General features: G+C 28.4%; 2 protein-coding genes across 2 annotated transcripts; one reads left to right on the top strand and one right to left on the bottom strand.

The window, feature by feature from the left end:
* Nucleotides 1-263: 263 nt before the first annotated feature.
* On the bottom strand, nucleotides 264-1,653 carry LOC128667984 (putative ankyrin repeat protein RF_0381). The gene is made up of 3 exons (XM_053740016.1): nucleotides 730-1,653; nucleotides 427-621; nucleotides 264-278 (listed from the first exon to the last, which is right to left on the bottom strand). Exons 1-3 carry the CDS (start codon nucleotides 1,651-1,653, stop codon nucleotides 264-266), a joined length of 1,134 nt encoding a protein of 377 aa, XP_053595991.1.
* A 6,252-nt stretch (nucleotides 1,654-7,905) lies between these two features.
* On the top strand, nucleotides 7,906-12,131 carry LOC103572585 (probable WRKY transcription factor protein 1). The gene is made up of 3 exons (XM_008551232.3): nucleotides 7,906-8,853; nucleotides 9,264-9,783; nucleotides 9,875-12,131. Exons 1-3 carry the CDS (start codon nucleotides 8,509-8,511, stop codon nucleotides 11,968-11,970), a joined length of 2,961 nt encoding a protein of 986 aa, XP_008549454.1. The 5' UTR covers nucleotides 7,906-8,508; the 3' UTR covers nucleotides 11,971-12,131.
* The last annotated feature ends 484 nt before the right edge of the window (nucleotides 12,132-12,615 follow it).

The following is a 12,615-nucleotide window of genomic DNA, read 5'->3' as shown; positions in this document are numbered from 1 at the left end:
GTTTTTTTTTTTTTATTTACTTAAAACATCAGGTCTAGTTTGAAATTTAATATAATCTAAATATGTAACAATTTTTTCGCAACAGTCATATGGTAGTACATTTTTGAATAAAAAATAAACAAATTTATTATATTTTTCCAGTGATACGCTGTTGTTAACGGCATATCGTATCCTAGCTTTTAGAAAATTAAAATGTATAGAATATTTTTCTTTGTAATCATCTATACGTAACGCTCTAAAATCTTCATTTAATCCAAACCTTATTAATTGGTACGTTTCTACAGTAAGAATATGATAAAAAGTAATATAACTATCACCAATTTTTTCACGTTTTAAATCATGCACAACTCCTTTAATTTTTTTTTTTATTTGTTCAACTCTATCCTTATGTTCTTCTTCTGTGATTTCAAGATTAAATGGACTTACAATCAAGTCTTGATAACTTCTCTCGATATCTACCGGGAAACCTAAAAAATATTTCGAATGATAATCTGTTAACAAGTCGTATAGAAGTTCTTTAAATTCGAGCTTCCGTTTTGTGATATACTCTGTGTCATTGGCAATCTCTGGAGTTTCATCTATAAGATCTTCATTAAAAAGAGCAAGACAGACTGGATAGCTCTGTACAAAAAAGAAATTGAAATCGGTGTGATACAGAAGATAGTTAACAATTTCTCTATACCCGAACCAAATACAGTAAAAGAGAAGACTATGGTCACCATCTGATACCTTGCTGCTAGCTCCTGCATCAATTAGTAATTTGATGATTTCTAATTTTTTATCGGCTAAATTATACTGTGATTTACAATAATATATATTTATACCGTCTCGGTCTTTAATAACTTTTTTTATTACTATCTTTTTACAGCCATCAAAATCGTAGTTTACAAGAGCTCCGTTTTTTAATAAGAGCTTAACCATTTGAATATTATGGTCTACTACAGCATCTGACAATGGAGATAAACCAGTATTGCTTAAAATATTTACATCTGCTCCATATGCCAATAATAATTTTGCCATAGGTATAGAATGACGAGTAACTGCGTGGTGTAATAAAGTTAAATTGTCATCCCCGTATCGTACTGTAGCTTCTTCTCTCCTCGTATATCCTCGAGCATTGAAACCCATTGTAAAACCTTTGATTTGAAAATGATCCAAATGAAATCGTTTGTTAACAGCCATACTTGCGCCATAGTCCAATAACAATTGAGTCATTTTTAAATAAAGAGAACAAACCGAAATATGAATCGGATGAACATCATTGTTTGTTGGAATAACAGAAGCATTATGTTTTAGTAATAATTTCGCATATTTAAGATTTTTCGATTCGCAAGCGAAGTGTAGGGGCGTAAATCTAACACAATAAGGTCCTGTACATCTTGCATTCACATCTGCACCATTACGTAGAAGATAATCCATAATCTTGAGATATCCACGTTTAGTTGCAATGTGAAGAGGAGTCATCCCATTTCTAATGCTTGCATTTACATCAGCACCTTTACTCACAAGTATTTTAACAACTTTAAGCTGTCCCAATCGAACAGCATCGTGGAGCAGGGTGTTCAAAAAACAATCCAATTTTTTATGTCTTATTTTAATGCAATTTTTAGCCAATAACTCAGCCGCCTTTACACGTTTACGCCTCACTGCCATTTTGAAAATATTATATTCACCACGTAGAATAGGAAGTTGTAACACTTTACTTGATTTCAATAATTTTTTACACTTTTTAGTATCACTTTCAAAAATTGCAGACATCAAGTGACCTTTTGTAATTGACGACATTTCGATCAATACCTCTTTGATTGTTATTGGACCGAAATAAAAACTCAAATAATTTCTTTTACCAAGTGTGGACGATAGAGTTATCACTTAGTTTAAATTTTATTTTTTAGCTTCTCAGTAATTTAACAAGCTTTGCATTTATTTAAAAATCACTTTATTTAAAAGACGTATAACTTTAAAAAAAACGCTTTAGATCAATAACTTGAATTCTTTTAATCTTATGACACACAATAAATTAAATACTTTCAACGTAATGTTTATGAAAGACGTATTTAATTACACAAGTTCGTTGCTTTACAGTAACTTAGCACTCTGTATTTCCAAAATCACTTATGCGGAAGACGTCCGACTTTTAAATGAACTGTGATCAGTGTGGTCAGAAATTATGAGCAGCGCTTACACTTGAGCTTTTAAGTTCAAAGTATTAAATTTATCATTTAAATTTAATTATCATTTTTTATTTATCATTAAATTTATTTATCATTTTTTTTTTTTTAAATAAATTATCAAGTAAAAAATAAATAAATGACATAATAAAATTAAAATCAAACTTTAGTTGTCCTACATAATTATAAATTAGTCCATCGATTAAATTATCTAAATTTAAAATTATCTAAATCTACTATACAAGATATAGACAAGACATTAATGTAGTAATTTGTGCACGTGCGTTTGCTCAGACTTGGGCTGTTAATTTAAAAGTATCTAACGTACATGTAATGGGAAAAAATGAGAAAGATAGAAGATGTTAATCCACAGACAGACTTATTGTCACGTCTGCTGCTGCTGCTATTGTTCACTCGTTGTCATTAATGCCCGGTCCCCCAAATTATAGATATAGAATCTTAACTGAATAGGGCGCCAGGCATTAATGACAATGAGTATTCTTAAACTGATAATAGAGTTTGTATATCCCCTAAGAGCCACTTTTGCTTGAAATTCACGATAACTTGTTGTTAATATTACCTGAAATCTGCTGCCCGAATCTTTCTTTAATTTAAATAATTCAGTAACACAGATTCAACTTTAAAATTTATTAAAGATATCTTTTAAAAGGATGAGAAAAATTTTTTTTTGTCACAAAGCCACCTTTTTTGGTATAAATACGACATGCAAATGTTGGTTCTGGAGACAGACCCGAGTTGTATTGTTTTTCCTGTCTTATTTCAATTAAGAGGTAATTTAGATGTCTAATTTCACCACTTTTTCTCGTCACTTCTGTTAAGTCTTTTAAGTAGATATTTTTTCGGGGACATAAATTTCTGATCGTTTTGTCAACATATCGTTGTCTTGTCAATTTGTCAAAAAGTTGCCTAAAAACTGATATCTTATAGATGTCTCAAAGGCAAGTAGGCAAATGTGCTACTTGGGATGGTAAATTTATTAAACGAAAAAAAAAGTCGGTAATGTTCCTTCTTACCATTTCAGAAGGTAAGCAAATTTATACATAAAATTGTCTACAATTTGACGATACAAAAATATACTTAACAATTTTTCAAGTCAAATTAACAATAAATTGACATAGAATGTGCCTGAAAATTAACGACAACTTTTCTCTAGTCAACTTTTGAAGTGAATTTGCATTCTAATTCGGGCAGTAAATTAACGTCAAATTTAATCATTTTATTAAAAATTATTTTTGTCAACAGATATATTAATTAGGGTGTATTCGAAAATGCTCTAGGTCTAGCTCTCGCTAAATGGCAACGCTTGGCTAGACCTAAAGTTAGAGAATAATGTCCGAATGCACCCTTTGAATATCGGTAAGTTATTGAGTAAAAACCCGCGAAATTATGATAATAAAAAAAAAAATATCTAAAGATTTAATTTATAAAATGTTTAAATAAAATCTAAAAAAATTATTTTCCAAGCGGACATTTATTAATTAAATTATTAAAATTATTGTTGTATAATTTAATAAATATTTGTGGCCATTAAGTCGGTTAATTATCGACTATTTAAATGAGTATTTATTTTTTTTGTTAATCCCCTTTCTATTTATAGTTATGATAAAACGCAGACAAGAGTGTTACCTATTCGACCACGAATACTGGTTCAATTAATTGCTTTATTCTTTGTTTAAAAATATACTAATATGGCTGTTGGGAAAAAATTGTAACATATTTAGATTATGATGAATTGATAAGTAAATTTGATTTTGAAAATAAAAAAAAAGAAAAAGAAAAAAAAATTGTATTTTTTTTTTCCATTTTCTATTCTTTCTGATATATAGATATACAAATAAATAAATATAAATCCATAATATCAAATGTACACTCCAAAATCTCAACTCATTTAATTTTAATATTAAAGACAATTTATGAAATCAAATCTGACAGGCTTCATCTCATACATTTTTTATCAATAAAATTAGCAACAGTAATTCAAAATATATAAATAAGGACTATCTTGTGATGTTACTTAAACCAGCACAATATTCAAAAACTTTAATAAAACCGCGCCGCCGATAAGCTAGAAAACAAGTAATTAAAATTTGATAGTTTATCTATAGATGTCACTAGGTTTAAATTTTTCATCCTCCATCCCAAATAGCTATTTGAACTCAATCAAAAGTCAAATTAAAGCCCAACGTTCTTAATAGTCATCAATCCTTTGAAAAATTTATTATACCCCCTTATTGATTTATTTTCCAATTAAAATATTTTAACATTCCTAGGCATATTTGCAAGTAAGTATTCTTTTTCATTCGCGCTCAAACTTCCAAAGAGGGAAGATCCACTAGAAAAATGGACAATAAAAATAATGAAGTGAGTGTAAATTTAATCTATTGTTAGCAAATTTTCAAACATTTCTCTTTTACAGATTGCACGAATTTATCCTTATGAAATCAAAGTCAATATACCAATAACGCCGGAAATAAAAAGAAGAAAATGGCAATTAAAGCCTCAGAAAACGACCGCAAAACGGCAGAAGAGTTAAGCAGCCAATATGATAAATCTTAAGACAGAGAAGACGAACTAGATAAAGTTTCTGACCAAAATATGAAGAAGTGGTAAGAGGAAAGTGCCAAACGTAAAAGAAAACTGTACAAAGAATGGACATTTTGAATCGAGTCTCTGCATATGGTTACCTGAAAAAAACCATTTTTACGATCGACAGGTACATTAATTGTATTATAATTTAAAATAATAATTAATTAAATTATGTATCATACCTCTACTATTGAATCTTTAGGGCGTCATAAATAATAAACAACCAAATAAATAATAAATCAAAGTAGCATGCTTTGATGAATTTTAATCAATTTTTAATATATTTTTCTTAAATAATAATAATAATAATAATAATGCACGCTGTATATTTGTATCGCCGAATCATTGATAACATCATTTTTTAGTATCCGACGCATTACTTAGAATACGTTGTCTATATCTTGCTATATATAAATATATACAATACGCAATTACATTTAAAGATATATTTTATATCAGTAATAACTATAATTAAAATCTATACTATAAAAAAAAATCTCAGACTCATTGACTAATCATCGTAATACGAGATAACATTGATTGTAAATTCAAAATAAGAATCGAAACTTTAATAATGAAAAAAAAAAATCTGGGCGCCGGTTGGCCCTGCGGGCCAGCCCCAAAACTTCCCGCTGTTTTCGACCTCAAAGAGCTCGAAAACCTTAGTGTAGATATATTTTCGAGCTCTTCGAGCTCGAAAATCCTATCGCACGCAATTGTTTTTTTACGATTTTTTCAAGCTCTAACAAGTTACCTGTTATGCTGAAGTTTGGAAATTTAAGAATCGAAAATCATCAATGAAGCGGTTTTTAAAATTTAATTCCTGATTATGTTCAATAAAATAAGTGTATTGAAGCAGAAATCAATGCCAGGTATCAAAATCAAGATTTAAATGAGTTTTGACTCATGTAAGAAACAATCAAATATGAAAAAATATTAAAAATATAAAAATATGAAAAAAATATAAAAATATGAGAAAAATATTAAAAACTACGTTTTATCGATTTTATTATTGATAATATGATTTAAACTAAAAACCAAGTTCGATGACATTATATGATCGAAAGAAACCATATAAAGGATGAGTTAGTATGATTTCAGACACATTGTAGTAGGTTATATTATGATTTATCCAGAAAAAATAACATAAAATGTTATTTTTTTAACTTTTCAACGCCGATACCTTTCAAACTAATTAATCGATTTTGACGTATGAGGTGGCAATCGGCGCGTTTTATTGAATTCTAGAGCTGATGAAAATTTGAAATCGATCGCGTCAGTCGTTTCAAAAATATTTAGAAAAAACCGTTTTTCACCATTTCTTTCTCCAACGATATCTTGCAAACGAATGATCCGATTTTGATGTTTGAGGTGGCAATCGACGCGTTTCATTGAGTACTAGAGCTGATTAGATTTTGAAGTCGATCGTATAAGTCGTTTTTGAGAAATCAATAAAAAACTAAAGAAAAATTTTTTTTTTTTTCGTAATTTGCAAATATTTTCGAGTCCGTTTGGAATAGCTTCCTAGGACCTCAAAACGTCGACATCTGATGAAAACTCGATTTTCAAAAATCGAGGTGAAAACAATAACTTCCCGAATTTTTCGAAAATCGTCGATTTTTTCTTAGCGGGAAGTTAAAAAAGTATTTCATTAATAAATTATTTTAATGCGCATAATCTGCTTAAATTTTAATATTCGTCTAAATGACAGTGAGTAAAATTTTTAATACTTGATAAAATACTTTTTTAAATAAATAAACAATAAAATTTAAATATTTTTTTTTTTATCGCAAAGTACGAAAGTATACTTTGCTTCTTCAAACAAATACGTGCGTACTGTTTCTAAATGATTATTAAAAATGTAATTACTCTCTAAGATTTTTATCAGTCAGTGATCCATTATACATTTGGTGTTTAAGACGCGTTTTCATTTGTTTCTCTATTCGCACTCAACTGGATAAACGGTACTATCTCTGTTGCACTTGTACATTAAATAGGAACTTTGTCCAAGCTTTTCTCGTAAACAAATGGAAGTTATCAAAAAATTCAAGTGCACTTCGCTAGTTCATAGAGTAAAGCATCGGGTCTGTGTCTTTATTTTGCGCTTAGAGCTTTTATTTCAGAGAAAAGCTGGGACAAAATCATCTGAAACCGTTCTTAAATATTATGTATATTTTGTTGTCTTCATAGATATACAGTATATATTTATTTTCCAAGCTATAGTCATACAGTGAATGCAAAAACCCAAGGACCTGCGTCATGAAGACGACGTCATTTCACTTACTACCTGACTAGTTCATACTAGTTTAAGTATCGGCGTAAATCTTCACCCTCTTATACTAAACAATGAGATTCTGCGAAAAGAAATGTATAGTTAATGCTTTCAATTTAAGGGAAAAAAAACTTAGCCATTTATGGAACTGCTAAACAGATGTCCAGACCTGACCAACTGGCCGGTTTCGTAATAAAATATTATTTAAAATTTTCTTACTTTTACATATTTTATATATTTTTTTCCAAATATTTACTGAATAAAATTTATTTTCAAACATTTTTTTCTAAATTTAAAAAAATATTCTTCTTAGGCCTTAAATTTATTTATCATTTTTTTTTTTTTAAATAAATTATCAAGTAAAAAATAAATAAATGACATAATAAAATTAAAATCAAACTTTAGTTGTCCTACATAATTATAAATTAGTTCATCGATTAAATTATCTAAATTTAAATAATTGCGCGAAAGACTGAATGTTTTATTTATATTTAAAAACAGTATATTTAGTTATTAAAGTATGTAATTAATTAATACTTAAAATAATATTAAGATGTCATAATTTTCTTATCTACTATACAAGATATAGACAAGACATTAATGTAGTAATTTGTGCACGTGCGTTTGCTCAGACTTGGGCTGTTAATTTAAAAGTATCTAACGTACATGTAATGGGAAAAAATGAGAAAGATAGAAGATGTTAATCCACAGACAGACTTATTGTCACGTTTACTGTTGCTATTGTTCTTAAATTGATAATAGTTTGTATACTTACTACTAAATCTTTAGGGCGTCATAAATAACAGTCTCAAAGTCCAAAGCATTTAGGGTCTACGTATACGGACAAGACAATCAACTTCCTGAACCTGAGCCTCTAAAAGGTCAGATCTAAAAACATTTATATACATTTTACTTCCTAATGTATATAGGAAGTGTAAGACGTGGAAAAAGTTCATCAGAGGGGATCCAATCATCGTTAAACTCATTATTCTATCCCACTAAACTTACCATCACTGTTAAATAGTAATAACAAGAAATAACCCCCGTAAAATAAACTTAATTTTCATTCGGACGTGAGTTTTCGTCAGTGTCACTTCGTGTCATCTTAAATATTTTATTTATTGGTTAAATCTATCACCTGTTAACATTTTATTTAATTAGTGTTATTAATTATAATTATTCAAAAACAGTGATGAATAAATTTAACAGTTTAAAAAAAAAAAATGTCTACATGTATTACATATTCATACATTTAGACAAATTTAATATTTTTTAATCACAAACGTGCGCGTTTTTAAATTGTGCGCGTATAAATAAAATTCGGAGTTTAGTGGTCGGTGAAAAAAAGTTTTTTTTAAAATTGTAATTAAAAAAAAAGTCCATCAAAAATTACCGACTGCTGCCATCTTCTGGCCTACTCAAAATTACGATTATTATTGTTACTTTTTTTTTGCTACAATGAATGCCAGTTATGATCGTGTGTCGTTAGAGATATTTGTGGACACACGTGTTGTGGTTAAAATCACAAAAATGACTGGAACATGTAGACTTTGTTTAAGAGAATCAGCAAAATTGTCACCGATTTTTTGTAATAAACAAGGGAGAGAACATTTTTTTGATCTTTATCGAAAAATATTCATATGTTGCGGGATTGAAATAAATGAATATGATGAATTATCATCGTTTATATGCAATGACTGTGTTACCAAACTCAATGCCGCGTATGATTTTCGCTTAGTATGCCAGCGTTCTAATTCATCATATTGTCGACTGGAAAAACACACAGACCGATGTGATTGTTTGGTAATTATCAAATACTAATTCATATGAGTGTCAATGCAGCTGACAATCGTCAATTTTTTAAATTTTTGAACAACTCGTTCGCCCACGTCTAATAATTTTTTTATTATTTTTCAAAACCATAAATAATAAAAAAAAATATTTGAAAAAATTGCACTTATAGTTTTTTTAATTTTCTACATGTGCATTTTTTTCATTTTTTTTTTTATAATTAATTTGTCAATGAAAATTTAAAAGCGCATATTTACATAATTGGAAAATTACGTGCATTTAAAAAATTTAATTTAAATTTATTTATTTATTCAAAATTTATAAACTGTCTAGTCTGCTACATTTACACTCATTAATTAATTAATTAATTTATTTATTTATTGATTGATGAATTTATTGATATGTTAATTATTTATTTTTAGAACTCAAATGCCGAAGTTGAAAGTTCTAAAGTCAAAAAAATAATAAAAATCTGCGAGTCAACTAAAATTGATAAATATATAAAAGAAGCTGGGAAATTAAATGCAGATACTGAAGATAAAAATAAAAATACCGAGACAATTGATAACAATGTTGAGGCTGTTCAGGTTAATGGGGCATCAAAAAAAATTGCTGATGATAATCAGGTTAATGGGTTATCAGCTAAAAACGCTGGTGGTGAAAACGATAATACTGATGTAAGCATGACAGATAATTCAAACTTGAATAATAATACTGGTGACAAAGCATCTAGAGATAGTATTAGTGATGAATCAAGTGGAACTGACGACAGAATTGAAGAGATGTCTTACGAACAACGTCTAGAGATGGCTAGAATTAAGTACAAAGATATTTTAATTATTAATAAACTCAATATACCTCCAAAAGTGACTGCTAATTTTATAAAACCGACTGATGCGCAAATAAGCAAAGCCAATGATAGTAAAAATAATTTAGAAAAAGGTATTGTAGAAGTTAATGATGATACTAAAGGATAAACAATTTATACAAACGTTAACTAGAAATTAATATGCTGTTAAAATAATTTTTGCAGATGCAGATGATGGAGACAAAAGTTATTTTATTGATGGTAATGTTAAAGGTGCTCAAGTAGATGATAATTTAAATAATAATGATAATATTAACGTCAATAAAACTGCCAGCTCTCCAAACAAAGATGAAGATAGAGAAGCTAACGAAGAACAAATTAAATTAGCGGCTGAACAAAATGATTTAGTAAATAATGATAAAGATAACGCGGATGTGGGAGGAAGTAAATCGGATAAAATTGTCGATGCACAAGTTAAAGAAGTAGATCATTCTTTTGATGTACAAGAAGAAATAGTCGCGTTTGATGAAACTATTCAAGTTCGTGAAGAAATAGCCACTGAAGTAAATGACACCCGTGACATACAAGTTGTTATTCCAAAAAGATCACTTGATAAAATTGTTGAAGAAGAAGAAGAAGAACTTGCTGCGGATGACAATTTAACTGATGAAGGACAAAACAGGGTTGAAGAAATAGTTACAAATGTTGTTGAGGAAGAAAAAATAAATGAAGATCAAGCGGACAATGAGAAAACTGCTGAAGAAGTTGGTACTGATGACCAAGATTCAAGTACTGAAGACCTTGACAGCAGTATAATTGCTAAAGATATTGATATCAGTATTGATAAACCAAATAAGTATTATAAGAATAATCCTCAAGTGCCAAATAATGATAATGTTAAAATAAGTAATAAAGATAAAAAATTAACTTCACGTAAAAGATCAAGATCTAAGGAGCCTCGCACTGTCAATGATAAATTGAATGACAGTGATGATGATACACCTCTTGCTGATAAGTTAATTGAATCAAAACGCCGTAGGTCAGCTAAGGCTAAAGAGTCTAGTGTTGATTTACTTGAAGATGAACATTGCTATGTTAACCAAGAAGAATCAGCCAAATCAAGTAACAGCATTCAAGTAGAAGTTGAAGTTCATTGTACCAGAGATCTTACTCCTGATTACCCTGTGTCATCTTCAAAGGTAAATGGGCATGTTAAGGTACAGAAAGATGTTTCAAAGGAAGTAGTAAATAAAAGTAAATCTCAGAATGTTAGTAATGTAATTAGTGGATTTGATAAAATTGCTGTTGATTATGATCAGATACTAGATGTACAAGATGATATAGCCATTGAAGTTGCTCATAATATTGAAATATTACCTGAAAATGTTCAGAGTATTGACTACAGCGTTGGAATACCAGATGATGATTTTCAAGATTCAAGTGATGACACCCAAGTGCCTAAAAATAGTTTAGAAGTAGCGAGCAATTATTCTGATGATAAAGTAAATCAGAATAAAAAAATACAGAGTGTCAAGGGGAAAAAAGTTAACAAATCAAAGACTAAACGTGGTGATGATGGTGAAGAAAATTTGTGTGATGGACAACTGCCGAAAGATAGCGTTAAAAAAAGTAAGAAGAAAGATTTGAATAAAAACAAAAAGAAGTCTAAAAATTTTTTAGTCATTAAGAAAAATGTTAAGAGTAATATAAAAGTGCCTAAAAATAAGTTTAAGAAAAAAAAAGATACAATTAAGATTTCAAATTCAAAGAAATCAAAATCAAAACCCAAAACCGTCCGTCAAGAGTTCGATGAAGATTTTGAAAGTAAGAAAATGAACAAATCATCAAAAAATAAAAAAAAGTCAACTAAAAAATCTTTAAAAAATGATGACTCTGATCAAGACTTAGACACTGGAGCTGATAGTTCACCGCAAGCTAAGACTGCAGCTACTAACCAAGATAGCGATGACAGTTTATCAGAATTTATTGGTTTCAAAAGATCTAGACCAGTGAGATTTTCCAGTTCCATGGTGGAGAGCTCTATTAATGAGAGCGTAAGTAACGAAAATTTAAACGATTCGAAGAGAAGAAAATCGACTACAAGACGTAAATCAACTGGTAGAATGGACCAAAAACAAGTTTGTAAATATTGTGGTACGAGTTATCTATACCGTAAGCCATTATTCAAACATATGAAGCAGCAACACGGTATCGATAGTGAGGATTTGATTGAAAATGAAAATGTTATTGTTTGTCAGAAATTTATGCCCCAAAGTCCAAGTCCTCTTACTAATTGTTTTGTGATGTTAAATCGTATATAATAATTATTGATTATATATTTAAAATTTATAAACTGTTTATTACATTATATTTAATATTTTTTTATAATGCAATAACTATCTCAAGTGTTATTAGTAATATATGCTCAATATTTAAACACTAATGTAATTTTTATACCTTTTTCACTATTTAAAAAAAAAAGAAAAAAAAATGAGTAATTTAAAATTTGTCTTTTTTATTTTGAATGTTTTTTATAGTAAATTCATATTTGTACTTAAATATTTGAAGTTATTAAAATATAAATATTTTTACAAAATGTAAATTTATTTTGTATTGATAATTAAATAAAATATGAAATTAAAAATGAATATACTCTTCATATTATTTATTATTCATTTATTTTAGTAAAATTTAATGATTTTGAGGTTAGCAGACAATTTACAATTTCTAGACTTTTTTTTCGACAACTTAATTTTTAAAAAAAATATGCACATTTTGAAAATTTTGAAAACTACGGGTGCAATTTTCTTAAATATTTTTTTTTTAAATTTGTCGTTCTTGGAAAAATTCAAAAAATATTAGATGTCTACTAATTTCAGTATGAGTGAATGTAGCAGGCATCAGATAAATTTAAAATTATAAATAAATCTTCAGTATCATAAAAATTAATTTATAAAAATAAATTT

Source organism: Microplitis demolitor, chromosome 6 (assembly GCF_026212275.2).
Source record: "Microplitis demolitor isolate Queensland-Clemson2020A chromosome 6, iyMicDemo2.1a, whole genome shotgun sequence".
NCBI classification, from domain to species: Eukaryota; Metazoa; Arthropoda; class Insecta; order Hymenoptera; family Braconidae; genus Microplitis; species Microplitis demolitor.
Note: the sequence above shows the minus strand (reverse complement) of the source record. Positions and strands in the feature narration are given on the sequence as shown.